Raw genomic sequence first — 22,694 nt, forward strand, 5'->3', positions numbered from 1 at the left:
CGGTATTGCATAAGCACTCACTATGTTACAAAATCTAAATCTTTAGTAGCATCATGGATTAAAATTTATTCTACTAGATTATTAAATTTTGGTTAAAATGATTGAACTACCATATACCAGAAGCAAGATTATAAAAACAAATGTGTTTTTATAATCTTGCTTCTGGTATCCAGTAGTCCAATCATTTTAACCAAAATTTAATAACCTATTACATTCTGGTTATTAAAAATGATTGGAATACCAAATACCAGAAGCAAGATTTTAAAAACAAAGGTGGGAAAATCGTGAATATATCACAAAAGTCCCTTGGAAAAATTTATTGTTTCATTTTCTTCCCCTACAAATTTTACGACTTTCTAACAACTGGGCCAGGTGTCCCCAAAGTCAACAAAATGGTTAAATAAAGCACAGTATATGAATGTTAAATAAAGTGCTGTGTATGAATGTTAAATAAAGCACAATGTATGAATGTTAAATAAAGCGCTGTGTATGAATGTTAAATAAAGCACAGTGTATGAATGTTAAATAAAGCGCTGTGTATGAATGTTTAATAAAGCACAATGTATGGATGTTAAATAAAGCACAGTGTATGAATTGTCTCTTATACACATCTAGATGTGTATAAGAGACAGGTGTATGAATGTTAAATAAAGCGCTGTGTATGAATGTTAAATAAAGCACAGTGTATGAATGTTAAATAAAGCGCAGTGTATGAATGTTAAATAAAGCACAGTGTATGAATGTTAAATAAAGCACAGTGTATGAATGTTAAATAAAGCACAGTGTATGAATGTTAAATAAAGCATAGTGTATGAATGTTAAATAAAGCGCTGTGTATGAATGTTAAATAAAGCACAATGTATGAATGTTAAATAAAGCACAGTGTATGAATGTTAAATAAAGCACAGTGTATGAATGTTAAATAAAGCGCTGTGTATGAATGTTAAATAAAGCACAGTGTATGAATGTTAAATAAAGCACAGTGTATGAATGTTAAATAAAGCACAGTGTATGAATGTTAAATAAAGCATAGTGTATGAATGTTAAATAAAGCACAGTGTATGAATGTTAAATAAAGCACAGTGTATGAATGTTTCTAAAAGATTAAGTGATAGATTAATCACCAAACACCTAAAAGCATCAAGCTTGGTGGGAATTACTGTATTTGTGTCCTAGAAATGATCAACTGATAGGAATATCAAAGACTAACCTCCTTCTCTACACTTTAGGAAGAATGCAATTGTATCCAGCTGCCTGTGCTTCAAGCCTACTTTTAGCGCATGTATAGGGATCGAGCAATGAGCCCAATTGTTACCTTCACAGAGTCTTTCAGCTAAGGTTGCATTCTCGTAAGTCATAACCTAAAAAATTGAGGAAAAAAATAGTGAAAAAAATGAAGGAAATTTACAGTACTATAGAATAAAGGACTTTCATTGCCTGCTTGTGTAACGAAATTCAAGCTAAAATCTTGCAAAAGATAATAAGACCATGGCGGTATAAATGTATATCTCCATGGTAAGACCATCCTGAAATAAAATAAGAATCTAAGTTTAAAAAATGCATCTATTATGGGATAGTTTTTTGGAGGGTTCTGGTTACAGAACGTTGACATTCCCATAGATGTTTTTGAGTAATAATAATAAATAATAATGGGTTTGACTAGTATAGCTTTTAATGTTTAAGAGCTTCACGTTATTATCCCTGACTCTGGATCAAGCCCATGTGGAAGAAATATTGAGCTTCCTGCGGAAAATTTGATAATGCTGCAGTGTAATCAGCGTAGTTGTGTTTGAATCTACCAGGTACCCACTTGTACTCCTGTGCCTTGCTAAGGACACAAGCGAAATGCACGAGGGTTTTACCTCCAACACAGAGGTTGAGAAGCAGAACCGGAAATGGCTGCAGTTAGGTGCGTATTAATTGTGCTAATCTACATTCCCATCCATTGATCATGGAGCTTAAGTTGATAACTCACTTTGTTGACAAGGAACTCCTGATCAACATTAATAGCAAGTGCTGACATTGTCGTTTCTGTTATCATCAGAGGGGCCTGTCCATCTGAACATGGTACTGACACAACTGTAGGCTCTGTAAAGCTAAAAATTATCATGACAAATTATTTTTTATACATTTACCAGTCTTCTGTGCCCAAAGGTCATTGGCCTGTGATGTCAAATTGGACGTGAATTATTGTCACAAAATGAATATGTCCAGTTGAAAAGATTCATTCATATTTATTATATATCTTTTAATGTTAATACTGCACTTATATTTAATCAAGCAGCTATTGTAGCAGTCATCGGTTACTATTGTTATTTGATTGGTACCTCTGTGTGTGTGTGTGTACATTAGCTGTAAGCATGTAGAATGTTGCCGCAGTACACACTAATACAACAGTCAAAATGGCAGTACTGCATTGTTCTGATAGACATTCATCTGATTTCAGTATTTTGTAGACCAGCTCCAAAATGCTCAGTGTTGTAAATAGGTGTTGTGAGTTTATTAATGTATTTGTACCCAGTAGACAAGAATTTGCTGATGTCATACTTGGTAAAAAAGGGGTTGTTCACAATTATCAACATTTTCACAAGTGTACAAACATTACCATTTTTCGGTACCCCTCCCTCCCCTCTACAAATTTGCTACCCCCTCCCACCTAGCGTACTGTTTGTACACAAGTGAAAATGTTGATAATTGTGAACGACTCTTAATGTGGTCTATTTAAGGGGTCAATTAAAAATCAATTACCAGTCAAAGAAACTAGACAGTGGTACCTTACCTGACATATTCCTGTTGATTGTTTTGAAGGTCAACAAGCAGAAACATTCCATGATGAACACTGTCACCTTTGAACCACAATGTTGCTATTTCCATGGCAACTGACACATTTTTAATTTCAGACTGACGGCATGGTCTTGGAATTTTGAATACAAACGATTTATGATTTGTTTTTCTGTCAAAAATTGTTTCTAATTCTTTGGACACACCTGGTGAACTTCTTTTACTAGTTAGGTGGTCATGTCCGCGAGTCAACTTTTTAGTAAATCCAGTAATTTTATTCTCTTCCTCTTTGAATTTTGTAGAAGTGTTTTGATTATTCTCCTCAAAATTCTCAAACCAATGCTTAGACTTGTCACGTAACGGTGATGTTCCGACACCTTTGGTATGACCTTTGACCAGCAATTTGCTCTTGAGTCCTACAACCTGTTTTTTCCAGCCTCTGTTGTTAGCATTAACTTTTTTGTGAAAATCAACTTCATCTTCATCAACATTCTGCTCAAAATTGAGTGTGTCTATTTTTTGAAAACTATATATGTGAGTAGAGAAGTACTCATCCAAATTAATGTGATGCAAACCAAATTTTGTGCCAGTAAAATAAACCAAAAGATGACAAAGGTTTGAGGAGACAGCCAGATGAGTTGCTTTGCCATTCTGTGGCAGGATTCCAGCACCTGGAAAAAGCAGCTTCCAGTAATCAATCAATCTGATAACAGCAACAAGTTGACCATGTGTCAATGAGTAAATAGCTAATCAAACTCATTAATAGAAAATATTCAAACTTGACAAGGTAACTAACAACCTATATAGCATATAGATTTGGTAATTGTTAGAATCTGAGAACATTATATCTGCCAATTTTTATTAACCTTAAGTAGATAATATGCTTTAACATTTATTTTTACTAGAACAATTTTGAGCCAAATTTCACTTGTAATATTTTTTTTAGATACAAGAATAATTGTATACCTGTAGCTTAACATAAAATGCTCCAATCTTGTCTGTCCCCAACTCTTATTAATTATTAATTTTAGAAGTTAACTTATATTTTTCCCAATCTTTTTTAATGGTAATTTTCGTTTAGAGCTACAGTAGGCCTAACCTATTCTTTTAAGGATACATACAAATCCATTTTCTTTGAGAATGAAAACAACATTCTTCTTGACAACAATGTCTGTAACAGAACCTTCAGATGTAAACTCTCTTACTTGAAAGCTCCTTACAATGTCAACCAAACCAGAAAAATTCAGTTTTGCCACCACAACAACATCGTGTACCAGTAGAATCAGACAATACTTAAGTTGAAGAATACAAATTTCTGGGTGGATTGGAATCTCTACAGAAAATACAACAAAGACAATTTAGAGTTAAACAAATTCTTAATCTGTCAAAGGCTGTAACACTGCAGTCATGCATTTTTAAATAGGGGCCTACTTTATTCACTAATCGGAAAGCACATTGAATGATAGTTATTTTTTTTATATAAGGCAATCTTTGGGGTACTGTTGTATGACTGATTTTTTTTTTTATTTTGCCATTTTATTGTTATTTTGCTTTGTTTTTAATAAATTTTTTAAAGAAATTTTTAAAAATACTTAAAAAAAGTAAATGTTAATTTTGTATAATCATTCCAACGTTATGAAGTATACATCCAACTCAATCATAACTGAACTTAATTTTGGTGTAATTATAATTTCTGAGTTTTCTTTTCATAACTTTTAACCAACAAGATCATTTACCTTTGTAGTTTCTTTTAATATCTGCAATTGTGTCACATAATTTCCATTCTGCTCGCTGGTTGATAATTCCACCTTCATCTGATAGCTGGATGCTCCATTCATTTATACATTTCAACTTAGAATTGTAGGTTCGGAAGGTTAGATGCTGATCTAAGTGGTTGTATCCCTCGCACCAACAGAAACTGATATTGAGATAAGCAATAACAAATAAACAGATCTAGTTAGGCCTAGGACTAATTTGACCATATTTTAATTGCGTAGATGACACACAAAAATCCAGGTTACATTTGCACAGAAAATGCAGACAGATTTCTAGAATATATTCAAACACAGGCCTTTAAGTCTGGTAATTTCAATTTGAAACTATTTGACCTAGGCCCAAGCATAAGTAAATTATGTTAACTAAATTTTATTTTGATTGATTAGGCCTAGCTAGCAATGTTCAATGGTTCCTTCCCTACATTGTCTACAGATAGGAAAGCACTAGTAGTAAAGTGGGATTGCCTCGACATCCGTTGTTGTATAACCCTCTCGTAGCACCAAACCAAATCATTCACTACAGTAGGCCTAGTACAATATATATTTAAATAAATGTTATTGCCAACTGAGATCTGCGTTCCCATATTGATATTAGCCTCATTATAATTACAGTTCCCAATTAATTTATTTGTTAATTAATTCTATTCTTACTCCGCCCCTTAGTTTTTTTGTCCTATCACCATGTTCATTATATTCTATTAAAATGTCGACCAATCATATTATACTTTACTTTTTATCATAATTATTGTAACAATTGGTGGCGCTCTCTGTTGGTAACAGACATTGGTTACCGTTCATTACGCCTAAATGACTTCATAGGCTTTCTGGAATAGGCATTTTAAAATCTAATATTTTTTACCATTAAAATGTACTAAAAAGACAAAGGCTTGCATTATATTAGTTATCGAACACACACTTAATGATCAATAAAAATTTACAAAGAAAAAGTGAGATACAACATCTTAATAATTACGTCAGAAATTGGGATCAATGGTTTGTCCGTGAAAATAAATGGCGTTCGGTTGAACACGTTTTGCAACGATAGCAACAGAGTAATACCACGTGGTATTGTGACGTAACACTGCATATAATAATTATATATATATATTTATACATATATTTATATATACCATATATATAATTTTTATTATAACTATAATAAAAACTATAAACTAATTATATGCTTATCGTCGTTATTTCTAACTGACAAATACGAAGATGGCGATGCTTTTGCTTTTGTCTTTTGTTATGTTTAACAACATCCGGCGTTATTATTTTTTGAAAGAGAATAAAATAGGTAACATTTAATTGAAAAAAAAAACAGATTTTACATATAGACGTAAATTGATTTAATATATGCTGAATCATTATTAATGGTATGTACCCATTATATATTTCTATAAATTAATCAACAAATATCTCATTAATCACACTATAGTAAACAGGCCTACTGAAGTATTATTTAAGTATTATTAATTCTTTATTAAAGCATTATTGAAGCACCATTATTATTATTATTACCATATTATTATTATTTTATATAATATTTATCAACCATAGTAACATTGAAAACATGAATTATGTGGATAAAATTATCACAGAAAATAAACTTATAATTGATAAGATTATTTTTTAAAACACAATAAAATAGATAACATTTTTATTTAAAAGCAGGATTTGCATGGATGTTCATTTAATATGCTGATTTATTATTACCTCATTAATCAAACTATCATAAAATTATTATTATTATTATTATTATTTATTATTATCATAATTATTTTTGGTTTTTTTATGTATATGCCTAGACCTATATAATATATAATGTATAGACCTATATTTAATAATTTAATTAGAAATAATTGTAATTAACTGTAAAACATATATAATATAATGTTAACAATAATATAGGCTAGGCTAGACCTAATCAATTATTGATACCATAATTAATTAACAGCAGCTTTTTGGCACTGCGGCAGTGCCGATAGAAAACAGCAGCTTTTTGGCACTGTGGCAGTGCCGACAGAAAACAGCAGCTTTTTTTCCGCATTGCGACAGTGCAAAATCGGCAGTGCCGATGAATTTGATCCAACTCGGCCACAAGTCAACTTGGCCACAAGTCAAACTTGGCCACAAAAAGTTCGGCTACAGTCAGCTCGGCCACAAGTCAACTCAATCACAAGTCAACTGCAGCCTATTTACTGGTACTACACTTTGAAGGAGTAATTCATGAAGTATAAAATACTAATTCTTTAAGTATTACTATAACTTATTGTTATTATTATTGCTGTTATTATTGTTGTCATTATTATTGTTGTTATTACCATTAGTTTTAATATTAATTATTAGTCTTAGCATTAACATTATGTATTGTTTAAATTTTTGCTGATATTATTATTATTGTTACCATATAATAATAAATAATAGATTTTTTTATTCATATTATTATAATTATTCATATTATTATTCATATTCATATTATTATTATTATTATATATTAGTCTTAGTATTATTATTTTAATAAATAATTCTCTATTTTTTTATTCATATTATTATAATTATTCATATCATTATTATTATTATTAGTCTTAGTATTATTATTTTAATAATAGTAATTTAAAATTATTGTTATTGGTGTTTTATTGGTAATTTTCTCATATTATTATTATTATTAATATTATTGTTGTTGTTGTCACCTTTATTATCGATATTATTACTCTACTATTACTAAGTAGGCCTAGTATTATAAGTATCATGATTATTATTACTAATTAGTATTATTATTATTATAAAAAAAAAACATATTTAATTTATTATTGTTGTTATTATTGCTATTATCACCTTCAATATCGTTATTATCACTAATTAGTATTATTAAAGTAAATATTTAAATATCGTTATTATTACCAATTAGTATTATTACTATTAGTATTGTTAAAATAAATATTACTAATAATATTGTTGTTATCACCTTTATTATCGTTATTATGACTAGTTAGTATTATTAAAGTAAATATTATTAATTTATTGTCGTTATTTTTGTTTAAAATTATTGTTGAAGTAGAATTTTGTGAGTAAACAGAAGACGAACACACGACGTCAGTAAGATTTTCTTGTAATAATCATTATAAGAGGCCTACTTCCGTAAGTTATTAGTTATCTAAAAGGAGATATTATGGGCAATGCCTAAGCTCCACTAACCATGTTGGAATATTAATGTCTATGATACGTGGATGACAATAAGTAAAATGAAAAAAATTAATATGTACATGTATTATAAAATAAAATGTATAATTGAAATTAAATATGAGAAGATGTAAAGGGGTAGTGGGTGGCAAAAAACCCGGGAGAAATCGTTCTGTGGAAAATGACACTGGGCAAAATGTCCGGGGGGAAACAAGCCTGCTCCCGATGATACCAGCCTGCTCCCGATGATGACATAATTAATGTCAAATTGAATCCCAACACAATGTCGTGTAGACTATTTAAATACTTGGAGTACGTACAGTAAACTGTTCTGAGATTAATCAGCGGACCTTTCGGTTTTTATAAATATTGAGTGGCAATTTTTATTTCTATACTATTGTATAAAAAAATAAATAATAAAAATAAAATGTATAATTGAAATTAAATATGAGAAGGTGTCAAGGGGTGGGTGGCAAAAGTCGGGAGAAATTGTTCTGTCAAAAATGACAAAATGTCCGGGGGAAATTTTTATTTCTATAGGCCTACTTCTGTATTCATTTTTACGAATATGAATATTCTTATTACTACAGTTTTCATCATGGGTTTTCCCTTAAATTTTATCGACCTTTTTCATCTATTTTGTTTTTCAAATGTTATTGCTTCGGTGTTAGTACTGTAATTTTGGATATCTAAATTATTTTGCAAATACAGTATCATTACCAATTACCATTTTTGAAATTAAAAACAAAAATCCATTACCTCATTGCTATTCACTGGATCATTCCCAGGCCGGTAGCCATGGTTCAAACGAACCTCCTTTTTTAAGAATTGCCCTTTTAAAAGTGTAAAATTTATATAGAGTGACATTTCTAGGCATCTAAGGATTGAGGTCATGAAAATTAGCACTTAGTACTAACAAAAATTCTGTCATTGGTGAAAAGTTCTAAAGGCAGCTGGTCTATAAGAAAAATTGTAAATTTAACATTATTAACCTTCAACCAATTTTAGATAAAAAAATTACTAAAATTCACCCTTTTCTGAAAAAATTTGAACCCCTCCCCCCCCCTTTTACAAATGCTGGCTATGGCCTTGATTCCCTAATTTGTTCAAGTTACCTTTCACCGGTGATTCACGTCATCGAATGCATCCTTGCCACTGACGGGTTTCAAACATGAACCCCATTGGTCGAACAAATATGAAGGACTGAAGTAAAATGTCTGTCACTTAACAATACCAATTGTTCCTATGGCGGATAATTGATACTAGATGCTATGCGCCCCACCTAATTTAACATAGGCCTAATTTTTGGGTGTGGTTCTACAGAAAATAGTATCGAAATGCACGCCATCGTGCATTCATTTGATTTTAATCGGATTAAAAATAAATTTTTAACATTTACAAAATCATAATGTGGTTTTTCTATTTCAATTTTTTATGATTAGGTCTATAGTATGTACTCATGTTTTATGTCAGTGTTTTAACATGAAAAAAATTAAACATTAATATATGTGTTTTTCTTAATTATTAAGATTGCTCAAATTGTTATATGTTACATTATTGTCAGATTTTATTCCATTCTGTACCTGGCGGGTTTTCTCTGTTGAATAAGAGCAGTGTGAAGAAATGAATACATGTACAACAATCTCACGACGATGATCAGAATTTTACAATATTCTTTATTATTTATTTATTCAACTTTCTTTTATGAGGGTGGCTCTTACAGCGATGCTGACTCAAAGAGGCCCATAACAAATACAAAACATACAGTATAACAAGACAAATACAGTAATACATGTAAAATATATAAAGCACAATTATAAAATAGATTTTCGTTAAAATTTTTAAAAAACAATTGCATAAACAAGACTACTGTGTACTTCATTTCAATCATATTGAAGAAAAAGGATGCAAAAACTGAGTTACATTTACATTTCATTTTAATTATTTTTTTTATATATATAACATGTTATATATTATAAATAATTTGTTGGCGAGTTGACTTGTGGCCGAGTTAACTTGTGGCTGAGTTGACTTGTGGCCGAGTTGACTGGGAACCAGTCAATTCGAGCGGATTCGAGTTATGTACGAATTACTTTAAAATTTCCTATTTTTAACTAACAATTTGCATTCGGCCGAGGCTCAGGCTTGCCTGGGAGCCAGGCACTGGCATATCTAGGGGTGCATGGGGGGGGGGGTGCGGATGCCCCTCCAAAAATTACTTGCCCTCCCAGTCGCCCCCACCTCCCAAAAAAATTGCAAGTAGTTAAAAATCACCTTAATTTGCGAGTTAGCATCCCTCAACTGATCATCGAGCCCCCCCCCACTTTACCTTCACGCCCCCAATCAGCACCCCCATTTCAAGACTTCTAGATACGCCACTAGAGCCAGGGGAAAAGCCCTGGTCGGGTCCGGAGGAGAAGCCTGTAGCCTTATGTTTAAAAAAAAGTTGTATTTAATTGATTTATAAGGTTACCAATTTACAATTAAACATATCTACGTTTCGTTCATAAAAATAATGTTTAGTTTAGTGGGTTTTAAACTATATAGACGAATGGTTGAATAGTGGAGAAAATTGGTATGATGTCTATTACTGTTCTGTTGATAGTCTTGTCACAGGGGCTGGAGGATCCTGAATTTTTCAAACGGCGGGATATGGGCACAACAGTTTCAGAATAGATAGACTGGAGATAAAAACCGTGAATTCTACGTGCGAAATTCTATAGTTTTAAAATATAGGGCCTAAGTGCTTTCTAGCGGCCATCTTTTAGTCGGATTTGCCAAGACTGTATTTCAAATATGGAATAATTATCAAAAAGTACCAAAAACATTTCAGAACTTTAGTGCACAGAGCATTTTTTGCATTTAAAACAAACAAATACAAAAATAGGGCAACGTTAAATTCGCCCTTGTTGTAGTTTGCACTAAATGCATCCGCTCGAATTGGCATCCGCTCGAATTGACTGGCATCCTAGTTGACTTGCGGCCGAGTTGACTGTAGCCGAACTTCTTGTGGCCGAGTTGATTTGTGGCCGAGTTGACTTGTGGCCGAGTTGACTGTGGCCGAGTTGACCTACTTCCGTGCCGATAGCCACTGCCCTACAGCATACATGAAGACAAACCGATAGGCCTAGGCCTATTAATAATACTTTACTCATAGTATAGGCCCTAGGCCTAAGTAATGTTGGGTTTGTAAACAAGCTGTAGTGACGACCCCCGTACGTTCGTATTCCTGATCTACGCAGGAGGGCATGACCTCCAGGTCAGCTCATTTGCATAGCCCACAGCCGGGTGTGCTGCACAGCCGACCTTGGGTACCTGGCAAGATTATGGCACTCGAGGTCTGAAGCTATATCAAGAAGCATGTGCTGCTATGTACAAGGTACTATGAACGGTACAGTTTGGCTTCTTCGAGCCTCTTTGTGGTAATCATCGCTACGCGGGAGCCACAGGAATAAGGGTAAGTCCTTGTTTACTTGCCAGTGGACGTGGTTATATTATAGGCGAAAATTACTACAAAGCCTAAAACTAAAACGATTGGTGATGTTCTACTCATGGCAACAACAAAAGAGACTAGCCTACTGCAGGGTCCAGTCTAGAATTCCTAGGCCTAGGGTTAGGCCTAGTACTGTACGGCTTGCCTTGCTGCTGTTTTGGCAGGGCGGAGCTGCCCGATGATGAGGTTGCATTATTATTTATGCAGTCGATGTTTACCTACCTGTCAATACCGGAAAGTCTACGCAAATCAGCTACCAGGGGCTTGTCTTTTTCAATTAAAGAGACATGTCCATCGACAAATAACAAGGCCAGAACTTTTCTGCCTGGTGCCTCGAGTATGCTTTTCACATTTTTAAGGTCCACATCAAGTTTTCCAAGCGAAACGTCAAAACATCGACCCATGGAGGCAGACATGTTGTTCACGAGTTTTGGCATAGTCGAAAATGTTATACAATAAGAGTAATTCTAACTAATATGTTAAATTATTAAAGCATATACAATTATATAAATATTTATTACTTAATAAAAATTTATTAAATTATATATTATAAAATATCTGAAAAGATATAAATGTATTTAATTACTTTGTTCAATTAATCATGTTGAATCTAGAAAGGTTAAAATGTAAGAACGCATGCGCAAAAGAACGTAAACAACACACCAAATCAGGGATTCTGGAAGTTGGTGACTGTTCTAGGATGATGATATGTTGAGATGGAGGAGTTGATTGATTGAGAAAATATTGGTGAAGTACCGCCATTCATCATTTATTATGATAATATTATGTTGAGAAGAGATTAGGGAAGAAAACTTTCGCCAAGAAAATCATCAAAAAAGCACTCACTAATGACACTGCAGTGCCAGTGATAGCCCTAGTAGGCCCAAAAACTAGGTGCATGTCAATGACTGGAGTCTGAAGTCATTATTATTCAGTGGCGGCGCCAGCGGGGGTGGGGCAGGGGGGCTTCAGCCCCCATCGGTCTGGTCATTCCCCCCACCCCCGCATCGGCCAAAGCTCGTCGGGCATTCGGATCAAAAAGAAAAAAAAAATAGGCTTAGTTTTCCCATCCAGCCAATTTTTTTTTTTTAATCACATTTTGGGAGAGAGCCGACAACCCCCCCCCCCCCCCCCCACCCCCCCCCCCCCCCCCCCCCCCCCCCCCCCCCCCCCCCCCAAGTATCCAAAATAGGCCTAGTTTTAATATGAATGCAAATGAACTGTATTAATATTATCTTCATAAATACATCTACCCAGTATAATATATTATTCATAATTTAATTATTAATTAATAAGTGATTTCAAACAAAGACCAAACATTTTATTCATAGAAGATTATACACTTTTTACATTCTTATATAGATATAGTAATGGATGCCAGCAAATTTTTTGAGAAGTTTGAGAATTCAAGTCGTACAAATGTATCGGACTTGGTTCAGGTTGGCAGCTTCCTGGAAGCTTGTGGTCAACTCCTAGAACATGAGGATCTTCTTCCAAGTAGCTTCAACTTCGGGCCTGAAAATGAGGATGAAGAGGAGAAGCAAAAAAAGTCAGAAATTGGACAGATGATGGATGTTCCAGATACAACTCTTAATGAACTTGAGATTGTTTGCAGGTAAAGATAGTATAATACATACTTCAAATATTGAAATGCACGCCATCTTGTCGGGATTCAATATTTCAACCTTAATTATGTCATCATCAGGAATGAAAAATTATCCATATTGTAAGCTTATATTATGCACAAGTACCAAAAGTGTTCAACCAATCAAAACATTACCTCTAGTAGGTGATATAGCTACAGTATGAATAAACAAAAGATCAATGCATTAAGAATGTTGGTCACTTCGGCCCAAAACCAAATCAGCTCAAACCGACTCGGACTAAAACCAACTTGGACCAAAACCAACTCGGACCAGACGACACTTTGGCCCAAAACAAACTCGGCCCTTAGCTAACTTGGGGCCGAGTTGGTTTTGAGCCGAAGTGACCTGCTACTAAGCATTACCCTACTGATCAAAGCTACCTACATAAACAAAGAAAGCTTTAAGCCCGTTGAGTGTAGCCTACGTAAAACAAAATATTGATTGAAGTGCAGGATAATAAGGAAATGATTATATGATGAGTATTTTGTAAGCATACCGTACTTGCGTGAATAAGCGCCCCTCTTGCATAAGTGCCCCTCCTAACGTGAAAATTTCCTTAAGGGCCCCGTTTAAATAAGCGCCCCCCCTTCTAATTTGAATAAACGCCCTTCAATAATTCAATCAATCGAGGACTGTAGATGTTGGCATGATTTAAGGTGTGGAGTGGAATCGCATTCTCCTTTAGTCAATATCAAAATGAGGGTATTTATCTTGGACAGATGAGAGCTCCCTGGACAGACAGTATATTTCCAACTTTTATCTTATAGCCTAACACATTCTCATCTGAGTTTTTAAGAAAACCTGCAGTGATCATGCCATCCTGCTAATCTCAATCGGCCGATGGCCAACAAGCTAACCACCACCACTTTCATCTGCTTTTCTGCTGTTATTAATACTGTGCTCACAACATTCTTGTCATGACAATCCATGTTCTCTGGGCGATTATCTTTTTCGCCGCACCACCATTCGTAATTTGCGGTTTCCTGATGTCCTTATATAATCGTTTTTCATTCAAAATGTGCCTCTTGAATTTAATAAGTTCTCATAAGAACCCCTTGATTTTCATCTATTTCCATAAGTGCCCTCTCAATTTCCACACTGTTTTGGTAAGCGCCCCGTTCGAATAAGCGCCCCTCAAAAAGTGCAAAAAATATTTTAAGCGCCCAGGCGCTTATTCGCGCGAGTACGGTACCTGAAACAATTATATGCATTGATGTACTGTTTTCTTAATATTGTACTTCAGCCCCGAAAAATTGATGTCTGGTACATCAGCTGATGACATGTGCTTCCATGACATTTCCTCATCCCTTCCCAAAGGTGGTGAACACTTGATGTGTTTGAGGTGCGATATACTTTTTGTTTTGTATTTTTTTAATTAAAAAATACCTTCATTTTCATTCATCGTTTAGTGTAGGGCCTACTATCTTTGTGAACACTTAATTATGTTTTTTAGAAATTTTGAATTATGTGTTTTACTTGTAGTAAGTAAACTAAAAGTTTTTTTAAGAGTTTGGAATAGATTTTAGATCAGTTTCCATAAATCCTTTTGATAAGTTGCTCCACAACTCGTGTTGTCTATTTTTCAATATCATATAAGTACCATCGCGGCATGCTTTTTCTGTATGTATGGACAATGAACCCAGCCACAACCAAATAAATCTACATCACTCTGGAAATTGGATGTCAGTGACATGTAGAAGAATTTTCCCATTTTATCACATGCATTTTATCACTTGTATTTTGTTACATTGCATATGGCCTTGCACGGCCTTGACGAAAAACACCCTTGGGTGAATCAAGTGTATCCGTGTAAAAAGTAAAGTATATTATTATTATTATTATTATTATTATTACTATTATTATTATTATAAAGACAATCCCCTAAATTTTCAATAAACACTAAGCAATTATTTTCTGTTTTTAATTAATTTCATATTTTAAAACAAGATTGCGAAAAGAGGAAAAGGTGAAGAGGACAGCAGTCCATTCAAACTACCACAAAAATAGCTTTGACATTGTGAGTTATAAATAATACTTATAAATCAATTGTTGCAATTTGGTTTTAGATTATGTTGACATTGTGAGTGATAAATAATACTTAAAAACCATAGGCGAGCATGCCGTTCGAACCAGTACCGATGTTATGGTTGCGGTGCTCCTGCCTTTTCACTCACCAAATGTTACATCATCAATTTATTTTACATCATGTTGACACTGCAGTGGCAGATCCAAGAATTTGAGATACAGGGGACCCATGGAGGGACTCTTAAAAATGGAGGATCTAGACCTCTCAGCCCCAATGGCCGAGGTAAAAAAATTTATGATTATGGCACTTCTAGATGGCCAGCAAATGCAACTCTAACACTTGAATTTTAATGTAATTTTTTTCCTCTCATTTTTAAAAATAATTTTGAAAAGTTTATGGGGGTGCCTGGACCGGCTAGTTCCCCCCTCCCCCTTGAAACTGCCACTGTATTGTGAATGATATACAATGCTCATAAGTCAATTGTTACATAATTATTTGATTTTACATATGTTATTATTGTGAGTGATAAATAATATTCTATATATGTGTAAAACGGTCTAGCACATTTTTATTATAATAGTAAATATAAATAAAATTTATATTTAATCAACATTGAAATATTTATATAAAATTAACATTAAAAAAATATTTTTAAGTTATGGAATACTGTACAAATATTTTTTAGAGACACGGAGCAAAGGATTCTCAGAGAGAGATCAAAGGCTCTAAGTTCTTAAACCATCCACAAGTTGTAGTGTCTATCGTATTTCTAGAGAAAAGTATAAAGTGTAAGGTAGGTGTACAAGAATGAAGGATATTCACTTCCACTTTACAATATAGTACTGTATTCAATAAACCAAGTTTAACATGATATGAAATTCATATTTTTGTAGTTTACTTTTTACTAACTTTAATTATTGAGCTACAAAACCAGCAATATATATACTTGATACACATAATATTATTAAGCAAGCATAATTATGTACATGGAATATAATAGTAATTCAAACAATTTTGTTTTTTTAATTGAGAAATCTGTCCAATGAATTTTAATGTTTGCCCTTTGCAATTATAAGTAACATATAAAAATATAGTACATTATGTCAACAGGTTGTTTTTGTGAAAAGTAATACAAATCCAGTAAATTCTATGAGAACACTTGATTAATTTTAGATTATTTTTGTCTTGAAGGTAGACAGAGAAATACTGGTGCTACCAGAGCAGACTTTATCAGTGCTGTTGGATAAATTAGTATGTGTTTCTGATCTTCAAGTTCCTAATGAGTTTAGCGACACTCCTGATCTGCCACAAGACACTCGCTTTAAATCACTTTTCAAGTCGTCCTTCTTCTTTATTGAGGACACATTTTATAATGACCGCAGTGATCCTTTGTGTACTGATCTCAGTCAGTAAGGTTTGATTTATTGAAAGTTTAGAAACATATTTTGATAAAAAACTTTCAAATTGAAGTTCACATTCTGATTAGATTAGCATATAAAATGCTGCAAGTTTGTTGTTTTTATTGGTTTAGTACAAACTACAGCGTACTAACAAGTTCAAAATGTACTGGAACAAAAAAAAACCAACAAATTCGACAAAATGTCTCTTTCACTTACACTAAATATATATTACTAAAATGAATGATAAATTTATTATTGACACTAGGCCAGTGAGAACTATGATTATATGGTTGATGGTTGGAATGCTCACCTTCTCATTCGGAAGTCCTGGGTTCAGATCTTACAAACAGTATCTCCTATTTCATATTAATGAGACAATACACTTAATTTTGTTGGTATTCCAACCATGACAACCTCTGCATTGTAGACTTTTGGTATTCCAAGCAAACATAATACAAGAAATATAGAGCTGAACCTAAAAATACTGTCCCCCAACCCCACGGTGGGATCGAAGGACTGGAAACTTTTCATCATTGACACGATTGGTTGTAGATGGACAACTCTTAGGTTCATTTGTTTCCTGTAGTGTTCCCACTCAATCAAATAGTCCCCCGGCTTGGTGGGCAGACACTCCAACAAGTCCAACCTACACAAAGAGCTCATTCTTCTATACAAGTTTTTTGTTCCAAAACAAAACAAACATCTGCAGTTTTTTTGCATGATTTATAAAATATATGCCACTGTATAATAAAACTCATCAAACTTGCTTATGTGTACATTTTATTAAGAATTAACTTACTAAAATCGATGTACTGTAAAATGTTTCTGATTTATACTGATTGTGTACAGTATTTAATAAATAAAATAAAAATGACAATATATTCTGAAAATCTGTGCATAAATTAATGTATAATTTCCAGTTGGCCACAAAACACTGCCGTAATGCACATACAGTGTTAGTTAAGGCATTGATTCCATGTTATATTTGATTTGTGTATATTCTTGTAGGCCAATAATTAACTGGGCACAAGAACACAGTGTACCAGGAGCAGAATCCTTCAGATCTGCTGACATGGATGAAATCACCATTGGTAGTTTAAAGGTGCGGCTTGGTTACCCATATCTTTACCGACATCAAGGAGATTGTGAACATATCTTTATGTTTACAGATATAAGGTATGGATCAATAATTACCTGATACAATTAAAATTAATATTTGAGAATCATCATTGTTATAGACATATGACTACTACAGCTAACTTCCATTCATGTCAGATGTGATCCACAACCAAAACTGGACACCCTAAGCCTGATAACATGATTGTGTCTATGTAGAGCATCTTGTGTGTATGTTTGTCTTGCAAATGGACTGCCAATGAGAAAAGTTCACTGCTTGACATACCCTTCGCCTGTTTGCCTAAAGTTATAATAAAATATAGCAGCAGTGCATGGGAGAGCTGTCATTTGACCTTGATTACCAGATATCCTTATGAGGCTTACACAGTGGAGTTGTATTTAATTGTGCTACATTTCTATAATGATATGTTTTTGTTTTAAGGTTGCTTCACAATAATGACAACCAGGACCTTGATGCTTATCCCCTTGTTGTATACAAGCACCTCCGCTATTTGAACACCTGCCAGATATGCAACGAACATGCTGCAAAGTATGTATCTATAAATACAATGTACAATAAGTGATGTGACACCACTTCAATATCTTGCTACAGTATTTGTTTGGATTGTTGCCAGATAATGCAATTTTCCTGTTAAAAATGACCGTTTTATTTCCATGCAACTAATTTTATAACAAATATGAAATTTGCTAAGTATTCAAATACAATGCATTTACTTATACTTCTACTGCAGAGTACAACTTTATATTTTTCACTGTATAAATGTGGGTCTGCTTTAGTAAATAAATGTATTGGTATTTATTTGCTTTACTTCTTCACAGGTGGCTTACCAAGGAGGACACACATATATCTACAGACCCAGGGTTCTTTTGTGAACGTTGCTTCAAAATGCTTCATTACAATAAAGATGGCCAAAAGAAAGGCAGTTTTCTGGCATATCCATACATGGACATTGGTGTATATAACTGATATTATTGTCATTTGCTTTGTGGGTTTACATGGACATTGGTGTATATAACTGATATTATTCTCATTTGCTTTGTGGGTTTACATGGACATTGGTGTATATAACTGATATTATTCTCATTTGTTTTGTGGGTTTACATGGACATTGGTGTATATAACTGATATTATTCTCATTTGTTTTGTGGGTTTACATGTACATTGGTGTATATAACTGATATTATTCTCATTTGTTTTGTGGGTTTTTATGAGGGAAGATTAAAATAAGTTGTTTAGCTGCTCTCCTCCGGAAAACATCTGGTGATAGTTGGGTTGTAAATCTGTTGTTATTGTCCTCGTACTATGACATAGATGTAGTCTTGGGAAAATTTAGTTCAATTAAATTACAATATCAACATACAAAGTTACCAACCATCTCGCATCATGCGGGTCCGTCCTGCATTTCAAAGTGATTATGGTTGAAACACATGTGCGATAATAAATTTGTCGCGCCTTTAGCACAGGTTTATGAGTGATAACAAATTCAGGGGAAAATCTATTTAAAATTCAATAAATTGGTTTAATTAAAAATATAAAAATAGTCATGCAGTAACTTGAGTCATGGAACAGTATCAGTGATGTGTTATTAAAAATTAATCAGTATGCAGGGGCGGATTTAGGGGGGGCCCGGCCCGGCCCTGGTTCCCCTTTTGGGAGGTAAAAAAAAAAAAGAAAGAAAAAGAAAAAAATGATAACCCACAACGCCTCAAATGTTATTTTCAGGCGTCTAGAACACACATTGTTGTCTCGATCGGTCCAAATTTCGGCCCCCCCCCCTTTCGGGGCCCCCCCTCCTTTTGGACATCTCTGGATCCGCCCCTGGTATGCCTATTCATTTTTTGATTGTTTAAGTAATGAAATTTTTGTGTACATAGTTCGGGTGTTTAAATTAAACATAGTGTACATTGAAACTTAAATTGTGTGGCTTTATTTAAAATATTTTTGTACTCTGTATAGTCAACAAACTTTCCTCGAAATCTATGTAAAACAGCTTAAAAATACTCAGATTGTCGGAGCGCAAGGGGCGCTCAACCCCTGCCTCTCCCCCACCACTGGTCTAGTCCCGCATTTCAAATCTCTCAGGTCGGTAACCATGTACTCAATATGAATGATATACTATTTTTTTTTCAATTCACTATTATTTTACTTGTATTATTATGAATGAATAAAAGTAATTTAAATTTGAAATTTTGTTACTACTTAAGATGCTTGCATTTATGTTTGGAGCATGGCCACTCTGACCTGTAATTTTAATCGCCTGTCTGCTCTTGTGCTACAGGGCCTCTGATCACCAAAATAACCATGAGCAAACTAATCTGAACCAGATTCCAGTTACCAAACCAAACAGAAATCCAAATTTCAACCTTACGACCCAATAACGTAGACATATGCCTACATATCATTTGGTGGAACATTATTGTTGCTATGCTCAAATTTATTGTCAAGACATTATGTTTTGAGTGTGGCAGTCTGTTTAGCAAGAGTGTAAATAACATTTTATTAGATTAACATTTAGCATTATGGGCTAAATAACTTATCTACTTTGAAAATAAAAGTTTCTTTGTTTTATTAAAAAACAACTTGACAAAACATTGTGACATTGTTTTCTTTTTACTACAAAATGGATGAATTTATTGGGGCAATGTTTTTGTCATTATATTACAAAAGAATATCCAGGTAGTTGAGAAGCCTTAAATTACAAGCTATAATTTACAGAGCAGATTAAAAACTAAATTACAAGCACTAATTTCTGGTCCATACTGGAATTTTTCACCACAAAAAGCAAAACACATTACCATTATTGGTTTTCTAGGCAAATATTGAGAGAAATAAAATTGTTCTTGTTGACCTGTTTTGTCATATTTTGGAAAAGAAACTAAAAAAAATAAATAAATTTTGTTTAGAACATTGAATAGGCCATTCCAACGACAGATGTGTAAAAATAAAATTGTTCTCGCAGGCCGCATAACACGCACTCACAGGCTGGAGATCATCCGTGGGCCGCCAGTTGAGAACCGCTTTCATAGGCATAAGATGCCAATGGATGTGATACAGTACCTACTGCATACTTTTATTGGATAACTTTTAAAGTTTTTGTCTGTCTTATGTTTACATGTCTTGTTTTAAGCCTGGTTTTTCAAAATTTTGACTCAATTGAGATGAAAACCAAGGAGAGAGCATGCAGTTTGATCCCAAAATAGAAGATGAATTACAATGTACTTACGTCCGCATACTGTGGTCTTTCGAACTTGTACAGAAGCTGGGTTCCAAGCATTATATTGAAATATTCCTTGATTCCCTGTGTAATTTCTAGTATCGCACTTTCTCTGGTGAGAAAACATTTTGAAAATGAATAATTTGTCATTGCTTTATAGTTCATGGTGTACCGTAAATATTTGCTGTTGTATAGTGGCCATGGAAACCTTTCTAGAAATACCAATGCTTAAAAATCAAAATAAAAACTTTAAAAGGAATAAAAAGGGATAAGGTGTTATGTCAAGCATATTAGAAATGCTTTAAAAAACACCACAAAAAAAATGTTTTGCAAGAACAAACATAAGCTTTTAAGATCATTGATGTAAACAATGTAAATGAATTGAAGCATAGCAGCTGATAAAATGCACAGTAGGCATACAAAGAAGCAGTTCTTGAAACAATTAAGATAGGTAACTGTAGACCTTCACAATCTGTGCCTGGATGCTAATGAAAACGTTGAGGTCTAGCCAGTTAATCACACAAATACAGAAATTATAGTTGGAACGTATGGTGGCAAAAAAAGATCTTAAAAAGAAAATAGGAAATAATTATCGATTACCAACAAAATTCACGAGGGATAGAAAACATGGGGAAAATATGTATAAAGCACTGACTATTGGTTTACAAAATGAGACTATTAAAAAAGAAATCCACAACTTTAATAGAGTTTAACAGTATTACTTCAATATTCACATTTTATATTATTTTATTCTTTTAAGTAGTTGCTTACATTACTTCAATCTTAAATAATAATTTTCTATATTATTTTTTATAATATAATTTTTATAGCAAAAAAATTTTTTCTAGAGTTTTAGTTACTTACTTTGCTGGTGATAAGTCTTTCTTTAATTTCTTATGCTTGATGTAATCTTCCAAAAGTTGATCAACTGTTGTCTTAGCAGGTAGATGTACAAGCTATCAAGATGACCAATTAACAATGAATAATAATATTTATAAAAATTGATTAATAAACAATAGTTAACATAATCAATGTCAGCTAAACTGGTGGTATTTTGAATCAACAAATGAAAAAAGATAAATATTAAAGAGAAAGAATCTTCACCTGTTTCTGCCGTGTAACCAGGTCCCAATCATCCACCAGGATTGGCTTAAGTTCATCCGGAATCTTAACTTTGATGTCAATTTTATTCAGGAATGACTCTTCCTATAAAAAATACAATTTAATAGAATCTATTCTTAAAACAAACTACGTATTAACTAGTCCTAGTTGCAACTTCAATTTCTATTAACAACGTAGTAAAAATTCACATTTGATGACTGGCATTGAAAAGATACAGAACACATCAGGGTATATATATTTACTGATTCAACTGTTGGATCCGTTCTAGCTCGTTTCTTCCGTGGTGGTTCTGATGTACCGGAAGTTGAAACAGATTCTGTTTGTGATGCTGCAAAAAAATTAAATGTACCATTATAACAAAAACAAATAAATCAATAAAGCATAATATGCTTATTTATTAATAATCATTTGATATTCACAGATATTAATTTTCAGTTAACCTTTCTTTGATTGTTGCTTCTCCTCATGTGGGGTTGGTGCTCTCTCCTTTTCTTTATCCTTCTCTCTTTCTCCTGGCTTCTTTGTTACTTTAGCTTTTGCTATTCTTGTTTTGTTTCTAAAGATTGAAGAGTAAAGAAGATGATAGCACAGATATAGAGTTTATCTAATTGTGCATAAGGTCCAAAATGAGGATAATAGCATGGTTAAAGGGATATGTTACTGTATGGTATACCCACCTTCAAAATTTGAAATGGGTGTTTTCATTTCATTTCATTTATTTCGCCTTTTTTTTTTATCATAACAATACAGTAAATATTCAGAAAATTCGAAAAGGTAATCCATGTTTCCCCCAAGAGCCGGCAGGATTACCAAAAAGTAAAATTAATTACTGTCTGAGTGGCTCTCCAAGGAATGGGGGAAACATGTACTAGCAGTATAAATACATTATAAAAATATATATATATATATATAT

At 33.3% G+C, this 22,694-nt stretch overlaps 3 protein-coding genes across 4 annotated transcripts in view; 1 reads left to right on the forward strand and 2 right to left on the reverse strand.

Annotated features, from left to right (window-relative positions):
- LOC117119771 (spatacsin-like) overlaps positions 1-11,655 on the reverse strand; it is a 64,169-nt gene extending 52,514 nt beyond the window's left edge. The window contains exons 1-6 of the mRNA XM_033264660.1: positions 11,458-11,655; positions 4,518-4,699; positions 3,899-4,114; positions 2,780-3,527; positions 1,976-2,096; positions 1,211-1,361 (exon numbers count right to left, since the gene is read on the reverse strand). Of these exons, the coding sequence (XP_033120551.1) occupies positions 1,211-1,361; positions 1,976-2,096; positions 2,780-3,527; positions 3,899-4,114; positions 4,518-4,699; positions 11,458-11,651 (1,612 nt within the window). The 5' untranslated portion in view covers positions 11,652-11,655. The remainder of the gene's footprint in view (positions 1-1,210; positions 1,362-1,975; positions 2,097-2,779; positions 3,528-3,898; positions 4,115-4,517; positions 4,700-11,457) is intronic.
- Positions 11,656-11,862: 207 nt separating this feature from the next.
- On the forward strand, positions 11,863-19,047 carry LOC117119880 (snRNA-activating protein complex subunit 3-like). 2 transcript variants are annotated; one of them, XM_033264865.1, is made up of 9 exons: positions 11,863-11,982; positions 12,598-12,850; positions 14,125-14,223; positions 14,829-14,898; positions 15,593-15,700; positions 16,099-16,316; positions 17,316-17,483; positions 17,866-17,973; positions 18,264-19,047. In XM_033264865.1, exons 2-9 carry the CDS (start codon positions 12,606-12,608, stop codon positions 18,409-18,411), a joined length of 1,164 nt encoding a protein of 387 aa, XP_033120756.1. In that variant the 5' UTR covers positions 11,863-11,982; positions 12,598-12,605; the 3' UTR covers positions 18,412-19,047. The 2 variants fall into 2 exon arrangements, with proteins under 2 accessions (XP_033120756.1, XP_033120757.1); XM_033264866.1 differs by having other exon boundaries at positions 11,885-11,982; positions 12,604-12,850.
- A 1,591-nt stretch (positions 19,048-20,638) lies between these two features.
- The window catches only part of LOC117119879 (mortality factor 4-like protein 1), a 7,524-nt gene continuing 5,468 nt past the window's right edge, over positions 20,639-22,694 (reverse strand). Inside the window, exons 5-9 of the mRNA XM_033264863.1 lie at positions 22,222-22,337; positions 22,024-22,109; positions 21,764-21,865; positions 21,524-21,615; positions 20,639-20,771 (exon numbers count right to left, since the gene is read on the reverse strand). Of these exons, the coding sequence (XP_033120754.1) occupies positions 20,654-20,771; positions 21,524-21,615; positions 21,764-21,865; positions 22,024-22,109; positions 22,222-22,337 (514 nt within the window). The 3' untranslated portion in view covers positions 20,639-20,653. The remainder of the gene's footprint in view (positions 20,772-21,523; positions 21,616-21,763; positions 21,866-22,023; positions 22,110-22,221; positions 22,338-22,694) is intronic.

Source organism: Anneissia japonica, unplaced genomic scaffold (genome assembly GCF_011630105.1).
Source record: "Anneissia japonica isolate Jap-2015-1 unplaced genomic scaffold, ASM1163010v1 scaffold724_len3256291_cov202, whole genome shotgun sequence".
In the NCBI taxonomy this organism is placed as follows: domain Eukaryota; kingdom Metazoa; phylum Echinodermata; class Crinoidea; order Comatulida; family Comatulidae; genus Anneissia; species Anneissia japonica.

Bases quoted from the DNA above. Each gene is read 5' to 3' on its own strand.
- LOC117119880 (XM_033264865.1), top strand. From the start codon at position 12,606: ATGGATGCCAGCAAATTTTTTGAGAAGTTTGAGAATTCAAGTCGTACA. The intron at 14,899-15,592 runs GTGAGTTATAAA...AATATTTTTTAG, and splicing joins ACAAAAATAGCTTTGACATT to AGACACGGAGCAAAGGATTC. The intron at 15,701-16,098 runs GTAGGTGTACAA...TTTGTCTTGAAG, and splicing joins AGAAAAGTATAAAGTGTAAG to GTAGACAGAGAAATACTGGT.